This window comes from Argopecten irradians, chromosome 8 (genome assembly GCF_041381155.1).
Source record: "Argopecten irradians isolate NY chromosome 8, Ai_NY, whole genome shotgun sequence".
Classification (NCBI taxonomy): domain Eukaryota; kingdom Metazoa; phylum Mollusca; class Bivalvia; order Pectinida; family Pectinidae; genus Argopecten; species Argopecten irradians.
The window spans coordinates 16,318,876-16,341,033 of NC_091141.1; the positions used below are offsets into that span (position 1 = coordinate 16,318,876).

At 37.1% G+C, this 22,158-nt stretch overlaps 1 protein-coding gene across 7 annotated transcripts in view; it reads right to left on the reverse strand.

Moving 5' to 3' along the window:
* Positions 1-2,705: 2,705 nt before the first annotated feature.
* LOC138329498 (ras association domain-containing protein 10-like) overlaps positions 2,706-22,158 on the reverse strand; it is a 36,924-nt gene continuing 17,471 nt past the window's right edge. For 2 of the 7 annotated variants that reach the window (XM_069276523.1, XM_069276524.1), the window contains exon 3: positions 2,706-4,715. In XM_069276523.1, coding sequence (XP_069132624.1) covers positions 3,078-4,715 — 1,638 coding nt within the window. In that variant the 3' untranslated portion in view covers positions 2,706-3,077. Of the gene's footprint in view, positions 4,716-7,298; positions 7,429-8,518; positions 8,795-10,648; positions 10,773-10,914; positions 11,044-15,922; positions 15,945-22,158 lie in introns of those variants that run through there. The other 5 variants (XM_069276528.1, XM_069276526.1, XM_069276527.1 and 2 more) reach the window with 5 other exon arrangements.

Consider the following 22,158-nt stretch of genomic DNA (forward strand, 5'->3'; position numbering starts at 1 on the left):
TTAATGCCTTTGGGATAGCGGGTCTGTAGATAGGTAATCCAGAATCTCTCTCTCGATCGACGCATGGGTTGTGTCCAGTAGGAACAGTGCTCAATTGCAATCACCTGCATGTCTTTCCAACTATTGCTGGGTAAGTTGAAATGTCTGGCAACCGGATAGTCAGGTTTGCTCTGTTTCAGCGGTGTCTGTTGATTCTAACGTTGAGTGGACCACCGGTTTCCCCAACGTATTGTATTGTGCATTTCCTACACGAGAGGAGGTAGATGACATTGCTGGATTTGCACGTCAGATTCTTTCGGATGTTGTATGCTGTGTTGAGTGGCAGTTCTGGTTTGGTATATGAGGAGATTGGCTCTACCTAGGGCGCGGACCTTGTCGATTTCTTGGTCGATCAGATGCGATTTGTATCCTCTAGAGAGGAGGTGGCATTTCATCTCTTCGTACCGGCGTTCGAAGGTGGTATTGTCGGACACTATTCGACGGATTCGTAAAGCTTGTGAATAGGGAATGCTTCTGGTGGTATGCGATGGATGACAACTGGTGGGACGGAGGTATAGATCTCTGAGAATCAGTAGGTTTGGAATACAAGTCAGTACTAATTGCCCCTTCAACTAAGGTGGATCTAGTGTCTAGAAATATATTGGTATCTGATGATATTTCGGCAGTGAATTTGATGGTATTGTGGAATGTGTTGGCATGTTCAATAAATTCATCGTGAGACTGTCGGTTGGAGGTCCATTTGATTTTGATATCCTCAACGACGTTGTCAGTTATTATAAATCTTTTATTCCTTGAGCTTTAGCTAGAGTTACTTCCCTTTAGACGTTATGAGTCATATCTAGTGAATGATATCATGATATAATTAGTACAATGGGACTTTTCGCTTTAAGTGGACGAAAATCGGATTTAAAAACTTAAATCGTACTTGTGGTTTTAAAGTAAACATTTAAATTCTTTTAAAGGTTTAACTTATTGCATAAGAAATAAATATAAATTCAATTGTTGTTTTTAATATGTGATTATAGAGCTAGTTGTATAGATTAAAAGGTTGCCTCTGGAAACTAATAGTTTGTATAACATAATTATGTACGTGTTCATGATTCACGAGTTGTGTTTTAACAGGGAACAGTACTAGTAGTAAATTAAACCAAATAGGGAGGGGTCATGTCTTCTCTTTTAATATTAGTAAAATAATCTTTCGCGTCACTTTCAAATGTAACTGACCGATGACCAAGCTAGTAACTAGAAATGGTTTGAACAGATTAGAACTGTTTCTTTATTTATCAATTTACAAGCCGTTTCTCTCTACCTTTTCTAATTACATTCCACCTTTTCTCTCAATCCGTCCTTTTCTATCTCTAATGTTGTCTTTTCCCATTCTTCTCTCTATTGTTTCTTCTCTTGTTTTACTTTTCTCTATTTAATCCAATTTCTCAATTTACTTCCATTTGTATCAAGCGTTAATTTGGTATTACTTAATTGAAGATCCGGGTTATTTAAATTGAAAAGAAATGAAAAATTAATATTTTTTTCTGAATTTAAGTCAAATGTTCCATCATTACTAAAATTTGAGCCGAGTTAAAAGCAAATACATTGTGTGTACTTATGTCAGTATATGGTGCAACAATATATGATATATCATATGTTATTTAAATTTCAACTTTAATCACATGAATTAGTCTCTGGGTTTTCACTGAGGAAATGTAAACACCCTGAACATGTAACTCAAATCAATATATAGTTGCCTATAGTACTACCCTCTGTAGGTCTCCCACTCTACAATAAAGGGCGGTTTTCCAAGCTGAACACACACACACAGAATTACTGACTAAGCCCTGGGTAAACTCTGTCATTTTCTGCCAGAAAGTCAACATTATAGGCAGGGTAGCTTTATATTTTAAGAAAGGGATGTTGTTAAGTCATACAAATGGCGTCCGATTCCCACGGCAAGTCTCAAAGGGGATCAATACCCACCCCTACAGTACTCTGTGTAATCTCTCTCAATCTTTACGTTTTAGATTTGATAATGTTAAGACGTGTTGCTCCACTGACTCGGAGGTGTATTTCAAAGCCCAGCTCCGTCCGCACTGTTACGTAACATGGTGTTGTGGAGTTATTGGAAAAAATATAAAGATTTAAAGTGTTTTGGAGTTTGAATCTCGACCTTATACATTCAATAATAACAGGATCTCTTCTCCAATAATATTATGAAAAGATACATTAAATGACTATTGAAAAAAAAATTAATTACTAGAGTACCTCGTTTTAAAGAAGACAATTACTTACTAGAGTACCTCGCTTTTCTTTATGATATTGATACATATAAACTATGTGATCGTGTTACAATATTAAATATGATTACGATGACAATTCTTGATGGGGTTTTGTATGATGTTTATAATACGTTCATTAAAGAGAAAATATACCAGCGTAGAACATAAAATCGAGACATCGACGTTAATGCCATTCTTGCGATACATGATGTGCAATTATTTAGTTTAAAGTCCTACTAACAGCCTTGGTCATTTAGGACGTACTAGGTTTAGAATATGGAGGAAAGTTGGAGTACCCGTAGAATAACCAGGATTCGAACGCGAAGTGGAGGGCGTGTGGTAAAATGTTGGGACATCGTGGTCCTATTTTGTAAGTGTCTCAAACAGATTATTTATCATAAAGAAAACAGAACCAGAATAGTTATATATATATTTCTTACTTTTAATTTCATTTTATAAAATTTTATAAATGGACGGAACATAAATATATACCAAACAATATGGTAGTTTCCATATATAAGTCAGGGTGAATTTCTTGAGGGCACCGTTCTTGGTGTCCGTCCGAAGGAATGATATATATTGAACACACATGGCACATAGAATTTCTTTGAGTATACACAAACCAATCATTTTGGTTGATATAGTCACGTGTTTGATTTGTATCGAGTGAATGATCGGTTACACAGTCACGTGATTCCACAGCTCCGAGTATAATTTACAAAATGTAGTAGTCATAGAATGAACTCACGTGTTATAAATAAAATATTTAGCACTGTATAGCACGTGAGCTGAAAAGTCATGTGATCAGACTAAAGTCTCCAAGTATGACGTAGGAGATTCGTCACTGTGGAGAGAACTAAGTCCCGTGTCGGAGTTCGAGTCGTGTTCCTCCGACTTCCGGTACGTTTGTCGCTCGTCTGAGCGATAACCGGAAAACGCGATGTGTTTGTCCATGTAGCATGTCCTGGCGGATTTGTAAACGTAAATCTCAGACTTAATTCTCTCACTAATTAGTTCGTCACTCTGAAAAGTCATGTGACCCGTCGGTACTCGGCTGTATTCGCGGCAAGAACTTTTTGGACTTCGTGAATGATTTTGGCAAGAATATTTAGCTAGCGACTTATTTGGAGTTTGTGAGCCTTGTCCGAAGTGGGAGTCACTGGACGTGTTGTCTGTATCACCGGAAAACGAGTCGTCAAGGTCACTTGTATTCGGCTGTTTTCGGTTGGACTCGCAGCCGGAGTCAAAACTATCGCCCTTTCCGGTGTCTCGCGTGTCAGCTGACGTATCAGGGTCACATGCGTGTGACATACCAATAATCGCGTCAAGATTCACATATTCAGCTTCCTCGCGGTACTCATTCCTGAGCGGAGTACTGTGGTTCTCAGGCACCACACTCAGATAGTTCGAGGCAGCATCCTCCACACTGTATCGAGTATAACTTCCGCCATTTTGTTCACTTGTGACGTCACAGCTATCCAGTGCCTCCAGCTCTTTCTGGAGTTGTGAAATTGTATCTAACTTTGTGGTCAGTGAACGATCACATTGTTCGATCTCCTTGGAGATTTGAGCTGCCTGATATTTTTGCATCATATTTGCAGACACCATTCGATTGAGTTCGGCCTGTAGACTCGCTAGTTCTACTTCCAAATTGCCGCCATTTTTAGCTGCTTCAATGTTTTCATAGAACGCTTCGTTATGCGTACTTTCCTGGATTTGTAAAGACAAATCTTCAATTTTTGAAGTTTCTTGCTGAATACGACTTTCCAAGTTAATCACACGTTCACAGAACTGAATATACATTTCTAAATTTTCCGGATCTACATTTCTCATAAACTCGTCCATGCTATCCTCTAGGCCATTTTCTAAGTATGCATTTTGAAGATAATCTTGTCCGTTTTGCGCCATACGCGTGTAATGCATATCCGTTTCTATCCCGTCGATTCGCTTGTCTGTATCCTTTATACAATGATGAATGTCGTAAAGCTTTCGTTCCTGAGTGATGACCAGTTTTGCCAAGTTCTCCATTGTTTTCAGTCTATCGTTTGTAGACTGGTATTTGTCGTCATTGTCTGATCTAGAACGAGAACTACGTTCCGTTCTCGTTTTATGTCGTGATCGGCGATGATGGCGGCGACGATGATGTAAGAATTCTGCGTAGTCTTCAGACTCTTTGTTGTGTTTCATTGTCAGCTGTACGTTGTACTGCTCCGCACCCCACGCGCGCCAGATCTTGATAATTTTCGTTCTTCCCTGTAAGGGGCGTTCCACGTCCCTCCATCGTTCATACATGGTGTAGTTGTCTGTGGAATCATGGTCGTGTTTTCCCTCCTGATACAAAAGGGCGTATATGACGTCATCACAAGTTGTTCTCTTCGTCAAACCGGTGACCCATTTCTGTGTACCCTCCACCCACACCGGAATCTCGATCCCTTCGTCCATCTGTAACATACAAATACAAATATTAATGTCGATGTCAAAAATAGAAAATCAACAAAAACTTTAAACGGAAACTCGCACATAGAAGACCATAGGTTCCAAATGATAAAGCGCATCCTGTTTCATTTTACGATAACTGCATTGGAACCATAGGGCACTTCGTACAAGTCATTTCTATTTTGTATAAAACTTGTATAATATTGCATACATTCAAATCAGTACACAATGTTGAAATCCTATATATATCGCACCCTTTCCGTCAGAGGAGTCAAATTTTAATCTTTTCCTGCATTTCATTAAGCAGTCACAGTGCTGCCATCTTACGTTACACAGTTTACCAATAAAATTTACCTTATTATACAATTGTGCAATTAAATTGGTTGCAATGCTAACATAACGAGTATCAACTTCTACCATATTTAGGTTCTGCCGTCATAACATAGCCACGCATTCAAATAGGTCATCGCTAGAACGATATATAGATATAATTAACACTTACTGAAATGACTTCTAGAGTTTTCAAATATTTGTGAATAAACGTGGGCTTAGTTCAGTGTTAGGTTACAGTTATTTAAACCAAGAAGGACAGGTTTTCATTCGGGTATGCCAAGACCTTCTCAAGTAGATACCTATCTCTGGATATATCACGAGGTGTATGTCAGTGGAATTCATTTCACGACAGGAAAATATATGTAAAGTAATATACTAAGGGAAAAGTGAAATAAAATACAACACAATATCTAAACTTATGTGTGCCGTAACAGGGCAAAAATTTTGGCAGGTTATTTTTTTTCATTATTCTATTGAAAACCATAAGATTTGATGAATTAAACCGTGCAAATCATTCAAATGGCTTCAGATGCCTTATAAACGAAATTATGTGCAGTTATTATTTTTTTTATGCCTTATGTATGTTTAGATGGAAACTTTCCTGCAGAAATCAATCTTCAGTTACTAATAACACTGTAAAAATGTGAAATAAAATTGTAGGACGGTAGGTACTCATTTTGCTTCACTATATATGTACATTATATAATGATCTTGACAGTACTGCTAAAAATAATTTTCTGCTTTTATTTGTAAAATTAAAACCAATGCATTGAAAGTACTGTAACTTTCAAAATGTTAGTAACTTTTGATGATGAATAACATATTAAAAGCTTATCTTGATTCATGAGTATAAAAAATACGGCACATATAACTATAAACAGTTTTGAAGCTGTTACATAAAGTCACGTGGGTAAGTTTTGCATGACAGACTTCATGTGTTTCTGTAAATAAGATTGCTAAAAAGTCTTGAAATTTCGTATTTCTGTCAAATAAATAACATACGACATATACATGTACTAGTAATTAGCCTAATTAACAAATCCTGGTAGATGCACCTAACCATATGTCATATGAACTTATGTAAAACCTGGAGTTGAAGGGTGTTGTGAGAGGAGAGGGGGTAGCGTAGAGCACAAGGATCTGAGATTAAGTCACAGTCTGTATAATTATGGACCAACCAGCTCAGAGTGTCCATAGACTATTTTAGACGTTTTAGAGGTCTATATCAAAAATCGGTATGTATGGTACTATGTAGAGTATGATTTAAAAAAAAGGGTCTATGTGCACTATTATGTAATCTGTAACTAATTCTCAGATCCCTGTTGCGTATATGTGGCATTTATCGGGGGTGGGGTGATGGTGGCCTTTGGGTGGGGCTGTGGGTAAAGGTTGGGGAGAGGGACAGGGGTTTGGAATTAGAAATGGGTAGATATGAGATTGAGTAACCCGGAGATGCGATCTACCAGGTGATTTGTAGGGATCGAGTAATGAGAAAAGAAATGGAGAAATGAAATAAGGCTACAGCACGACAAGAATGGTCTACAATGTGTGAACATGATCACGGCCATACAATACCTGTCATTTCGAAAAAGCTTCTCAAACCTGCGACTTTCGAGGTCAGCTTATCGTAAAATGTGAATTCAGACTCCCACGAGCCATTAATCACAGTACGGCTTACGATAAAATGTGAATGAGTAACCAGACATCGCCACCGCTAGGGTGTAAAAGGTCATTAATGTTTTAACTCAAACCATAAACCTGCTGAAAGCGTCAAATCCAATTTTATCATTAGTTACATGTGTGACACGCTTTGTTTGGGGTACCGACTTCCACTGTGGTAAGATCTTATATTTATACAATGATATGTATATTTAGCGGGGAGTCGGGGGTCGGGGACAATGATACAGGAACTAGCCTATTACCGTGAAATTGGTTTGAAACCAAGCTTAGATACGTGCATGAACAGGCGTTATTTATAGTCCATAGGAAATCTGACCACATCTTTAACATATCCAAAGACCCGACACCCACGGATAAATATCTGTGATAATACCTGGTCAGAGCGAACGTTAAAGGTCTGTGACAAATTCGGAATTGATCAAACCTGTGCCAATGAGTCAGTGTGTTTGTATGGCGGTTATGCTACAGGTCACAAAGAACCACACAGAACCTCTAAACACAGAGATTAATTTGTGATTTGTCGAGATTGATGTGGAAATCCTTTCACACCACAACGAATTCCAGTCCTTTATTTACCAAACTTGTTCCGGGAGTATTCGTGGCCCCTGACCTGTGCTCTGTCGAGATTGTTCCGTTATTCTCCGAGGGGATATAAACTTCAGAATGTCTGACATATTGGTCCACAATGAGTTTGGAATCTATAATACCTCAGATCTGGCTTTGATCCAATCAATCAATCAGTAGTGAATTCTGTCACTACGTCCGATTGTAAGTCCTGGCGTTATTTACATCCCATACATGTAGTGACACTACAAACGCAACAGGAAACAACAAACGCTATAGAAACACTACCACAAACGTAAAAGTAACACTACCATAAATGCAAAAGTAACACCGCTAACAAATGCATAAGTCTACAACACGAAAGTAAGAACAAACGCAAGAAAATTACAACAAACGCGACTACAAGTTAGGTTACTCCAGAAAGCAATAGTTACAATAAACCCGAATATATAAACAGAAGCTATTATTACCAGAAAACTTCATTATTATATGTACAATAATCGTGAAAATATAATATTTAGCTGCTTTCCGATTGGTTGAGAAATCATACAAGCCTCAACACAAGACGATGCTTATAAATCATACATCAAACAGTGGTCTGAAGTTATACTTAGTATTGTAAAGTGATAATGGAATTAGTGGCTAGTGTAGCAGAGAGTGATCACAGATCTAACACGTCAATATTTAACGCGTGATGTGGTGTAAACAAAAATACAAATATCTAATACTCAAGCAACACTTGGCAACTGAATTCGTGGTAACTTCCAATTGTTCGTTGAATTACGTACGACCTTGGTCGCGCATTGTATCATATATTTTGAAATTTGGATCCACTTAATCTAAGTTGACTGCAAAAATCAATGCAAATTTCCATTCAGGTCGACATCTGTAATGCTGTATTCAAGAGGACTCTCGGGATGGTACGCCTCTCTATTAAGTGATGTCAACCTACAAATACTATAAGGTCCAATTGTAAATCAAATGTAGCACCACTGAATATTGTGTGAGTTCCAGTATCGAACCTAAACTTGTATTTAAATACATAAATTACGGGAGAATGAGAATGGCGTAATTTTTGAAGGACAACAATCTATTATGTAGAAACACTTCATATTCAAAGGTTTTCTGGAGCACATACTCGGATGTATTTACTGTATCTGGGGAAAAACGACGGTCACATGACCACACATGCACGTTCACACGACATCATAGGGCTTTAACACGATGCTTACCTGTGCAGAATTATCCAGGTAAAAATCCACTTCTATTACATTTTGGTTTAAAATGTCGCATGTGATAAATCCGAAGTGTGCAAATGAAATATCCCCATAGAAAATAATAACCAAATATAAAGTCACGGGACACACAACATAAATCACACTGAACACATCCTACAATGCTTCGAGAAGTATCCGATATTGGACTACATCCCGACTCGATGTGCAGAGATATTGGACTACATTCGTCCCGTGTGTAGAGTTCCGCGGTCCGTCCCTAACTGACGCTATAAATATATATACACCGCTATATTAGGTACTCGGGACATCAAGAACTGAACAGGAAAGACAATACCACCAAACGGACCGTTATTGTCATAAAACTTTATCGGCCTCCTTCCCCATTGAATTACATGTTAAATGGAAACAGACGCGGTTTTAATTGTTTATTGAAGTGACTGGATGACTAAGTTTAGTTAGTTTTATTATTGATACGTTATTGCCCATTGTGTTGGTTGACCCTACAAAGCCTGATCTGTCAATGGCCCCTCTTACCAATGAATGCTCCTTTAAGATACCCGGACTGGTGTTCCCATAGATCCCAGTGTCTTCCTCACTGTCTGATGAGATCACGGGCCCCGATTTAAAGCATTGGGTATCGGTTATCATTTAAAATGTATACAACTCGGAAATCTGCATTGTTTATTATTGATATGTGTATCCATGCGATCTAATGAGCGGAAAATACGGTACAACGCGTCTTATTGCGCGCCCCGCCGCTATCTTTGTGGAGGGAATCTTTAGTCGCCTGACTGAGCTAAAACCATGGTGTGCAGTGCTTTGTGAGGTACCTCCAAGTCAAATGGGACCTATCTCTCACGTCTATCCCACTCACACGTGCGATATTGGAGCGGCCTACAACTTTTACAATTACAACCCCACAGACTGAATTAAAAACAAATCCTGTCACGCGATATAGCAATGTTTGTATTCTACATCGGAAACTGCAGCTGAGAACTCAACTGATGCACAAACTCAATTCAGACTTCAACTGAATCATATATCATTTATAATCATACACCATATGGATGTTCTGCATATGTATTGAAATATGGCTATAGATTAGAATGTCCATAGACAACTTAGAGAAAGTTCGCCTGAGGAAAGTCATGAACGCATCATTAGATAGTGAACTATAGAGATTTCAATTTATCATCTTGATCTAGCATGTGTCTCCATACAACAATGGCGCAGAGAATAAAATGTGAAAATTCAAAGAGGTCACGACTAAAGTTTAGATGTCAGTATAAGATTTCCTTATGTACCTGTATGCTGCACTTTTACTAGGTATAGATACCACAGAACAGATCGCGTGACAGTGGCTCTGGGTTCGTCACTCACAAACTTTAATCTAGTTACTATAATCTGTATGTATAAACCAATATCTACTGCTATTGCATACTCTTACGGGGTATCAGTCAGCATGACAATGGGGAAGGTTGCTGTGACCTTTTGGCCCCGGAGAGTGAGGTACACACGGTCATGTTATTCCAGCTCCAAACAAACCTCGGTTATTTAGTGTAGATTATCCTAGATAATTGTATACACTGTAGGTAAGATAAACAAATGGACACCTGTGAAAGTACTTACTGCTGGAACTTTAATTACAGGTAGAAATTAACTGATACTATGCAAGGGAAACGGGTACAATCTACAGTTACTCAACTAGGTATACACAAAACGGCCAATATTCTAAACTAATCTACTGATCCCGAACTACAGCCCAAACAGAAACGTTCCTATGTACTGTTCAATCTATATGTTTTCAGATACTCAACTACAGGTACATTTCACATTTCATGTATTCTAGTAATCAAACTCTAAAATAGATCCATAGAGTTACTCTGACTTACTGCATGCATAACCTTCTGTCTATTCGAAAATCCGAGGACATCTTGTACAATAATCTTTATAGAAAATAGACAAGTATCATAAGACAAGGATTGAATAAATCAAAGAGTATGTCTACGAATTGAACAACAATCATCAACTTTGCTTTACAGTTTCTTTGAAAATAAAAATGTGTACTAAATCCATGAACTTTGCGACACGGGTTTACTGTTAAGCACTAGTATATATACGTACCTCAAAACAAACAAATGGTTCTCCTTTAGGGGTTTATCCAATAAGTTATATACTCTAGATATCCAAACATCTATTCTAGTTATCTGCCATCAGTTTAACATCCGACAGCGCGAGCACAACGTGTGGTCCTTATAGGATACGTCAACAACTAAAGGCGAACACAGGATGTTTGGCTAATTTGGTCAAATGTGGAACATGTTTATTAATACAACATTTAATCTACCGGCCAATGAATGAAAACCTAAATCCTTTATGTTTTTACTTACACGTTTGTGAGTAGGGAGATTATCCCTTAATCCGTACTCAATGCGTATCCTAAGTAGGCCGCTAAAGGGGAGATAATCGATCACTAACACTTGCCTTGATCACCTGCCAAAGTACCCACCTTAATACATTGTGTATATATATTTTCAGTAATAAGGTTTAGGTCAAGATGTTACGTCAACGAACACCCATTGTTTAGGGTTTATAAGCCGACCAAAAACATTGGAGAATTTCTATGGGTTCAATCAGCAAGCTCCGCAAAAACATGTTGCGGTTTAGTTAATTATTCAATAGTTGAATATTTAAGGGCCGAAACAAAGCTAATGTGCAATAATTTGTGCCCATTCATATATACAAGGGATCGGTATTTTTTCCGGCTTTCCTATCAGCGATTGTGGAGTAGTAATTTTCCGCTACGTAAAGCATTAATAAGAAGAATGTTATGACATAGTTTCAACTTTAGGCTTGGCTAGCACTGATAATAAATGTTTACATACATGTATGTGTTTTGGAGGTGAACATAGTTTTGAAGATTATTACAAGAAAATAACTTGATATATTGAAACATAAATGATCCATGAAAACTATATGAATATAAATATTGCTCAGTTTTATCAGTTATCTTCTGCGCGAAGTAGGATAAAAAAGTACAAATATGATTTTGAGAATGGCAATAAAAATGGTCAAAGTTTATCATATTCAGAATCATAAGTTCATAGTAATTGACGGTGTGAAAACGCAGCATATTTTCTGGAATCCATGGAAACGGAGCCAGTACGGCAAGGACATCATACATGTATATGTAACTAACAGAATGGCAATAGCTATCAAATTCATTTTAGTCGTCGAGTTTCTAATTATAGCTTGTTTACAAAACCGTTGATATTTTTTTCAAATTTGAAATAAAATTGTGACAGACAGGTATTTTAGGGCTAGGTCGTATATATATATATGAAGGTGACATTGACAGGCATGTCGGTGTACATTTCAGGACACCTGCCGAAATCTGACTCGGATGTAAGTTTTGTTACTTTTAACGGAATTATACCTCTGACACACATTTCAAATTGTACATAAACAGAGCGAAAACAAAATATTATAAACTGCACGTAACATATGACGTGGCAAATTATTTCAAACATTTTTACTGAAAAGGCTGTGCGATAAAAAAATCACTGACTTATTGTATCATTATGTCAAAAAGTCCGTTTTTACCCGTTTCAGGGGACCTGACGCGGATGTAGTTTTGATTACGTGTGAATGATTTCGAGAATATTATGCACAATTATATACCCATAAATTAAACGTAAATGTGAGACCTAGACAGTATTTACGTCGCTATATACTTCACTTTCATGATGTAACTAATACATGTACATACCTTATAGATAAAAATACAAATGGCGTCCGTTAAAACAGGCGTTATGGACGAGAGTGAGGGGGATACCCGATACAGATCTACCCGTGTAAATTACTAATTGTTAACACCCCAACGTGTTACACCCCGAGGTTCGGCCCCGCCCTCCACTGTGTAACGTCACAGCGACCATTGTAGTTCCAGCCGTCCCGCCGGGCCCACATGACACCCCCTATAATTAACTCTGATTGGCCAATTATGGCGTCGATTAACACTTAAGGGTTGATTTACATGAGCGATAGACACTGAATACGCTTTCAAAACATAAACATTTACACAATTTACCCCCGCATCGATACAAACATATCATTGTGGCGCCCCCTCAGGGGGGCTGACTTACTTCCGGTCACATTTAGCAGTCGAGAGTAGCCGGGACATTATTCTGTTTGTATTTCAAACATTGTTGCGTAACTTATCTTAGTAGATGTTATTACAAGCGCGTGACATACACATCTGCTGGCCATATCTTCATTTGGGTAACAAATTAAATTATAATGAAAGCTAAAAATCCATCGACGGAAGTTTAGACACAAATTCATAAGCATGCCCTAAAAATTTTCTATTTTTCTTTTTAAATCAGCGAATGATTTCCATAAATATCAGATTATTTAAACCTTGATGACAGTTTATGTTTAAACTCAATTCATATTCTTTACCGAGAAAGATTTCAATTGTCAACTTCGTTATGGGATAGTGTACATGAGAACACTTTCGTATACAAGTGGAATGAATCGGGATCCTTGAATCTAATCTATCACATTTACAACGCAAACAGACCAAATTCGATTTTAAACCTTTAATCCAAAAGCAAATATAAAGCTTGTGAATTCAATATAACACGCCGCTCGTGAATTGTATACTGGTTTTGTAACGTTTACCGGAGTAAGGGTATATTTATATGTTTAATAGTATAGCTCTAATTCAAATGTTGTTATAAAGCCGATAGGCGGTTAGAAGTAGTCCCAAGTCCTCTAACTCTCATCAAGTGTTCAAATCTGACACGCCTGCCGGGGAACACTTCCTATGTTGAGAATGACCTCAGATCGCCCACATTTACACACGGGTTTAAGACGCACAGACAAAAACGACGTTGTAAAAATTGTATGTCAGAAATATTGGACCTAAATGTTTGTTTTGATGTCGCCGCTACAGATCACAAGGGTTACGGGTACTTGGGTATGGAGTGTGATATATCATTGAACCCTAATCAGTGTCAAGGTGTTTGACCCCTGCATGTTAGGGATTATTCTTGGTATCTTTACATTGAAGATTAGTGCAGACAGTCCCTCAACATCCGACAATCATTACCCCGCCACGAGTGGCCCGTAAATAGGAGTTTATATTATATTCGGACTTGTAATTAAAATACTTAAAAATCATACATGCATATTTTGCAGTCCTTTTACCATTGAAAGCATTCACCTGCACATTTTCACAGCCATGAGAGCTGTTTGGCTACACCAACTATCTTCTGCGATAAAGGACAATACAATAGTATACGATAGTCGACAATATGACATAGATTATTTTTATGCCTAACTTAGAAATGCATCATAACACTATACCATTATAACACTATACCATAATAACACTATAGCAATATTGTGAAGTTAGAATTAGTCCTAATGAAAACATCTACGAAATCTCACCAGAGAATGACAACCCATGCGCCATCGATTTAATTGGATTTGTTCTGCTATTATATTAGTCACAGCGGATTTCATTTGTTAGTCATACTTTCTAGTCCGAACGTTGCATTTGGGACAAATTAGTAGGAATAATAATTAGCCTAATATCTATATCAGGGTATAAATACCATGTCGTGCGGATCCCTTGGGTATTTACAGATAAAACAGTCTATTCGGACACACCAAGCAGTGCCTTTCTCGGAGAAGCTCAATTACATCAACAGCGGATTGGAAATATGTGGATTCCGAAGAGGCAGGCACGTGAGCTCGCTGAGGTGAGCGCGTGCCTTTCATCTTGTCAGGCTCCTGCCGTAACAAGCATTGTTACGGGTATCGATTGTTTCAGATACTATCACGAATGACTCTTTGATGTCTTCCAAACCTATGCGACATATTGCAAACTGTTTCCAGCATGGCGACAATAAAATGGCATCTGAATTGCGGATGAGGAAACAGATCCCATTAACTATTGCTAATTACATATTGCATTACCAATTAAGAAAGCTTTGACAAGCCGCAATGTGGTTCAGCGTGATTTTGAAATAAAGTTTATCGATAAAATAAACTTTGCCGAGATAGGAACCATTTAAAACGATGTTGATAACCTTAACTTATTCACAAACAAGGTCGTAAAGTGCCTTTCCCATACTAATCTAAACAGTTACATACTTATCGGGTCAATGTGAATTACTTGTAGATGTGGGATAGTCGCCAGGTGTATATAGAACCAAAATCAGATCGAACATACAAAAAGTCCCGGGCAGGAAAATTAAAGTTCTCGTCATTTAAAACAAATTTACATAATTAAACAATCAAATGTATGATACACATAAAACACTGGAATCTGTCTTATTTTTCACCTGATTTAGGCGGAGTGGGGTGACTGACTTGTGAAGGTTGCATGTTTAATAATTTATCCCACTGCCAAACTTCTAAATCCCATGTACATTAAACATGTTTACAATCAAATCATATACGTATATCAATAAATAAATATGCAACTGCAGTTTGGAACATTTAGAAGAGACTGTATAAAATTCGTGTTATTTGTATAAATATTATATACCTGAGTATATGCTAAAGATCGTGCTGTATTTGATATTTAACTTTTCCATAAACGTACACACATGTTAATACCCCCGAGGAAAGAAAATACGGATATAAATCGAGATAACCTTCTCATAAATGACTATCAAATATTAATAATGCAGGCCATGAGCATTTGATATCATTCATTGCTCTACTTGGGATTTTGTAGAACTTTATGCTTTTATAATTTTCGAATATCATATCTATCTATTATTATACCTACAATATCTAATATACAAGAGGCGAAATTAATTAAATGGACATTTATAAAATTAACATACTGGATAATTTGTTGCAATTTAAAATGAGTAAGCTTTATATGGTCCTTGAGAGAGTCACAGAGGACAAAAAATTAAACATATATCTTTATCATTTTCGGTATCTGTACTTGACGAAGCAGAAAATCTTGCATCAAAGGATAAACAAATAGACAGATCGCAATAGGTTTTATATATGTGTTTGTGATATATCTATCATTTCGTCTGTTCTCTTTGACTTCTATCGACTGAAATGTTCAGAAATATCCTATCAGCCCTATAGTTAGTGGCTTGTGTAAAATTAATGGAGCGTGCACGATAATAATCCATGGGAAATTGAATAATTCCACGTTTGGCTAATGCCCAGGTATTTAGTGTGTAGGCTATGTTGACGTTGGTTCTCTACAAATACGTAAAGTTTGGTCTAATTAGGGCGTTAAATCTACTAAATCAGATCGATAACGGAAAATTGGAAACCGAATAAGAAATTATGAGTCAATCAATATGAAAAGATAATCGTCAAAGTTTGTAAATAAACAAAAAAAACTTCTGTTCTTACCTTTGCTGTGTTTAGATGCTCTCGGTTCGGTAGCACTATACACTAAGCAATGTATACGTATATAATTCCAAGTTTTACTCCCGAAGGTGAAACGGTTAGAGCTCGAACCCTATATCCACCATCCACATTAACCACGTCCGTCAGATAAACCACACTCAACCTCAACTAACGATAGATAACGACCCTGCCTTGTGTAGTCCCGACCCTAGTGTCCTGGCCCCGGGGGACAGGCTAACTTGATCCATTACTGATAGGTTAGGGGCTGGACAGGTGTACGATCTTTATCTCCGCCCATTAATACTTACTTACCTGTGATTGTACCTGTAGTCTACTGTGATCTACCTTTTCGTACCTGTGATTCAGGCCGCGTTAATTCATCAAATTCTCTTTATATCTGCCGACAAATCTCGGATAAGTCTTTAAATCGCTGATCCTAAAACAAGACCTCTTTCACTTCCTGTTAAATAGCTGTGAATTTACACACGATCACAGGAAATGGTCGTAAATAAAGCAACAGTCAGTAAAACTTCTGGGTGTAGAATACGGAAATGTAATATCGGGTATACATGAGTCGACTGTCTGTAGTTTTGTGAGCGGCATCACAAATCGTTACGTGACCGGAGCACGACACGATGTCCATTATAACAAATATTTGATATTAAGTTCTGTATACAAATAAATCCGGTATCGCTAAATTAAACAGAAAACTTGAACTCTAACATGAATGATGTATTTCAAACACTGTAACATCATGCAATGCAATATGTTATTGCATCAAAATAAGGGGAGGCATCACCAAGAAAACAACAGCATTTTAAAATAAAGACATTAACATTCAGATTTCTGTAGTAAAAAAGGAGAGAATAGTGAAAATCTTCTAAAATTCCACTTCCTTTCTATCATCAAAATCACATTTATAGAACAATTAAAGAGCAAGACTATGGAACTTGATTTTCTTGACCTTGACCTACATGTGTCTATCAACTTAATGAGGTTATTTATACACGTATATACATATTATATACATTAGAATCATTTGTAACAACATTAGACTATACCTATATACTGAATTGATGATTTCGTCAACAAACAGTCATACAAATGTAGTACACATGGCCTATAAAAAGCTTTGTCGTTCCTTTGAACGTCTGAAACAATTACAGTCGACAAAGAAAATCAGAAAAATCTCTTGAGTACATGCAATACCGACTTAATCTAAATAAGTATATGTAGCTATCGTTTTACTGGCGTATCTGCTGACAGAACAATTGTACACGGAACCATCTCCCACCACACGTACAAGCTACCAATAACATTTGATTGTGAGATACACTGTATAGATCGACAAAGAATAGAACCTAAGTGGTTTGTAGTCCGTGAACCTGACACTATGTCGGGAGGGGTGTTTGTAAACAAACATTGAGGACTGATCAAATCTCTTATAAACACGGCCGTCAGAAACAAAAGGGGTCTCATTTCATGCCATGGTTTGTTTGCAAACCCCAAATATTGGTGTTTTTAATAAAGTGCAAAATTCTTCAGTTACTTGATATAAAACGTGTAATTAGCTCTGGGTGTTACTTTACATCTGGAGTTTGAGATCGACAGGTGCTGTACAATTCATTAAATATGGAGGAAATGAGTACTTCTACACAAGGCCATCAATAAACATAAGAGGTTTATAAGACTCAATATGTTCATTCAAAATTCAGACTTGAGCAGTTTTGTCTCCAGAGAAAGGTGAAAGAACAACGGTGAAAGAACAAAGGTTGAAAGAAGAAGTGTTAGGCCATTTGGAGTTGGAGACAATTTCGACAACATGGTTATTGCACCTTTGGAGTTCATAACAATAGTGATATTGGATCTCCTTTGGCAATGGACAAGAAGGCATATTAGCCTTTTGGAGACAAGCAACCAGTGATATTGCACTTGGCTTCGGTAGTTTTTATGCGTTAAATGTATGGACAGCAGGACTTGTGCTAACGAATTGCAGGACTCTCCTCGGATCAGCTTATATACTAAAGCACTTCAAAATCACTTGTAATAGTGGGGACAATTTTCATTTTATAATTATTATGTTAAATTGTTCTGCCAGAGACACCAAGCAGATCATCCCTATCGACTCCATTACACCGACAACGACCAAACCAGTCGTTCCACTCCCCTAAATGATGCAGCATCAGAAACTGCCTTTTTATAATCTGTGGTATATTTCTATACCAGAGAGGAGGTACGATCTACTAGTTTCTGGTCAATAACGATGTGTGACATCTACAAGCACTGTGCACACAGAATACACAACCAAATTAACAAGAATCAATGATGATGCTTCATTGAGAAGTCTAATTTTTATATTTCGACTTTGCCAACTGCTAGTCGAAATGTTATTCTGATAAGGAACCCTTGACAGTAGCTCAGTAGGGTTTATACTGAACGAATCATAGTAATAAAACACAATGAAGAGTGATATTAATTGGTTGGAATGGTAGGCGGAAGTCAACAACTAAATGCCAAAGGCGATGGTAATATACAATCACACGGTCAGAAATGTGTAGCAACAAGATCAATATCCCCTTCAATAAAAACAACATCGTAATTCAATATGCACATGGAACACAAATAAATGTATTAATCATGTATGATTAGCATGTAATGTAGTATGGATAAAGAGCCATAGAATTAAAATGGATACAGCGACGGAGTGACTATTCTACAATCAGTTCTCAACCCTCTGGTCTCTAGTTTGAGATTAATGCCGAGAAGTTGGCATCGGATTTAGTGGATTTAATTCTACAGGTATTCCAGTTTTTCGCCATCATTGGAATGTGACATCTTTTTTGAAAATCTCACTGTTAGACGTTACTACACGATACTTGATAATCTACAAGCAAAATCTAAATTAATTAAGAATCCCAACCAGATTTCGAAATATAAAATGTAAATCAAAATCCTTAAACTCCTGTTCTGACTTTGTGAACCCCACTCTGACGTATGGTAACGTAACCGTCGAATGACGGCGACGCCCGTCATAACTCGACCGCCAGATGGCGTAGTTGTCACCGTGTTACTGTTTCTACAGTGCAGACAGATACACGTGTTCTAGTTACCTTTATTCATGCAGAAAACCATCAACGTGTCATTGGGGGCAGATTTATTGGGGTGTGGCGGTCTGCACCGTGTCAGCACCACCAGGGCGTCGAAACGTCGCCTTCCGGATCGCTCCATCTATGGCACATCTTATTTACAACCCATGCACAAACCAGCAATGTCACCTACCCAAAACTGACGACAAAGGCTCCATATACAGTTATCAATAAGTAATACTGCTGTCACAAAAATGCTATGCGTAAAGTAATGACTTTATTCTGACCTCAATTTAATCCGCAACCATTAACTTGAACTTTATTTACTTCAGACAAAATTCCATTTAAGAAAATTCATTTCTGTTGTTTTATGCATAGAGAATTGATAATATGTGTGATTTCTACCGTAGGAACACGACGAAATCAAATTACATATATATAGGTAAATCGACTGAATTCGTTTTCCTGGAAAATATGTAATATTCCTGAAAATTTGCAGACACAGCATATATGACCAATATGATTTACTGATAGTGTTCATTCAAGCAACAGAATTTTCTCTTGTACAAATTCGGCCTTTTGGCCATCCCTAGGTACATAGAAACAAAATGATAGTGTTAATGATCATGATTTGCTTTCTCTCGGTAAGCAAACCTGATATTCAGCTTAAACATTTTAAGCGTCTCCAACTACAACGGGTGCAGTCACACCAATAATTGTGTTATAATTATCCCGATTGTCGACAAATTTATAATTTATCACCTCTTTTGAATTTGCCTGTCTGGTTAAATCCTGATTGGATTTCGTTGACCCTAATTAACTGACCAGTAATGACCAGACGGACTAGTGGAGATACTTTCCTCGATTGTTTTCGTTTATCTCGTTAATTGATTTAAATCGCCATTGATTAGCCACTAAACGACTTCAAAGTCGTCTACATGTAATTAATTACCCGAGACGGACCTACCCAGCCCTGTGGCGACCAAAGTTACAAGATTAATCACAATGGCCGGATTATTTTATGATAGGTACATGATCTATTGGACATCGTTGTGTCACAGGTTACAAACTGGTGGTCAATTACTTCGGCCAGTGGTCAACGACGACACGGGACTGTACAAACGTCCTGAAGGTTTTATCTACTGTATATCAATTTACCTGTCAATAACATCTCTCTAAATTAATTAGGTCAAGGTACCCAAAATAAACATCCTTAAACTCAGTGTCAGCATTCAAAGATAATGATTAAACTGTAAAACAAAAACACTATAAGGCACGATGTTAATACCATAAGATTGTTTATTTTATTTTTTTCAATGCATATGTCAAATAATGTTTAGATCTTATTAATTCTTTAGAATGAAATAGACTCGATTTGGAGGAATATTATGCTTAAATATTACAACCAAAATGGCATCATAGATGGTCACATTTTAATTCAACATGACCGTATATATAGTGAGATTGTTTATAGATAATAACCAGGGAACCATTTCAGATTTCTATCTTGATCAACCAATTGAATATTTTTGTACTAAGTTACACATTTTTGTTCTGTAATATTGATGACGATAATCCACTGCCATTGTTAATCTGACTACATGTCTTTATTAAAGTGTGCCATTTCAACAGTTAGAAGAAATAACCATATCTAATATTGGGGGAGATGTTTTTATTGTTTTTCTTATAGCAGACCCAGTAACGATCTTCATGTCTCATCAATGAAATTCTTTTAATTCACGTTATATCTACATTAATGTAACGTTTGTCACGATTTCCCCCCCCCCCCCCCCCACACACACACAAAAAAACCCGTTATCTTTAAGGATTTAAAGCACATTACGCTATCATTTTCCCAATATGTGTAAAGATATGCACGTAGATAATGAAATAACGTGTCTTTTTTTTTCTTACACAGTATAAGTCGGTACAAAAATGATAAAAACTACACCAATTTGATAATGCAATGTTGATGTATTTTTCGAGTTCTATAAAAACGTAATACCCTTATACAATTACAGCACAAAATGGTGTGAATATAGGAATATAAAAACACATGTGAAATAATCACTCACCCTTGTGAACTGTACAAATGGATTTCTTTCTAATTTACAGTCGAATCATGTACGGATATCAATTACAACGACCATAAGTTAAATACCATGTTTAATCTACACATCATTTACGTATATTTACATAAACTTTATTCCAAATGTAGAGAAACTCCATATTTTCTTGTACATCAATCAGAAAAAATCATGGCTGGATTCGCTTGAATTGTAAATTATTTTAAAACGCAATAAACGTCAGGAGGTTTTGAATCACATTTTAAAGATAACTAGCGTTAGATTGACAAGACAAAAGCTTGTCGCAGAACAAAATGTAAACTGTCCATTGACATTTCAAGACTTGACGAGACGTGCAAAGAGAAACGGATATCCTTTCTGAAATTAGCATACGACATTTGAAAATCATAACCAAATATATGCCGGTATTTTATTCATTAATGGATTTCCTGAATATTCTTGGTGATCGCCATCTAATAAACAACTTCTATCTCAACACGGGATCACGCATCCCTATGTTAGAACTCTGAAATCTGTCGACTAATGGATTCCGACATGTGGTATTCCTCATTGTTGTGTTCTAAATATGATAAAAGTTATGGAATTTGTTGTCTGTGATCAAACAATTGATAAGTAATACTTATACCACTTAAGTAGAAAAACACTCGAGGCCATTATTTCCATATCTTTGTCGGTGAGTCTTTATCTATTATATTTTGTGACTCTATGACCGTAGTCCTGTGTTCCTATTGTTATCAGATAGAGGTAACACCCCGGGTAACGCCCTCTATTGTTCCGTCGATTTCATCTTAACTAGTAAACTATTGTTATCAACACCTCTTACCCTCTAAACCTGCCAGACACTCTATACCGACTTAATGCTTTATTATATTAGAGTAGAGGACATGTTTGATAGCATCTTTCCGTGTCTTTATCTGCTTCTCCAAGAGACAGGGGCCTCCATTGGTCGAGGTCAGCACCTTCTCCAGGAGACAAGGACCTCGATTGGTCCAGATCAATATCTTCTCGAAGAGACAAGGACCTCGATTGGTCCAAATCCGCACCATCTTCAAGAGACAGGGACCTC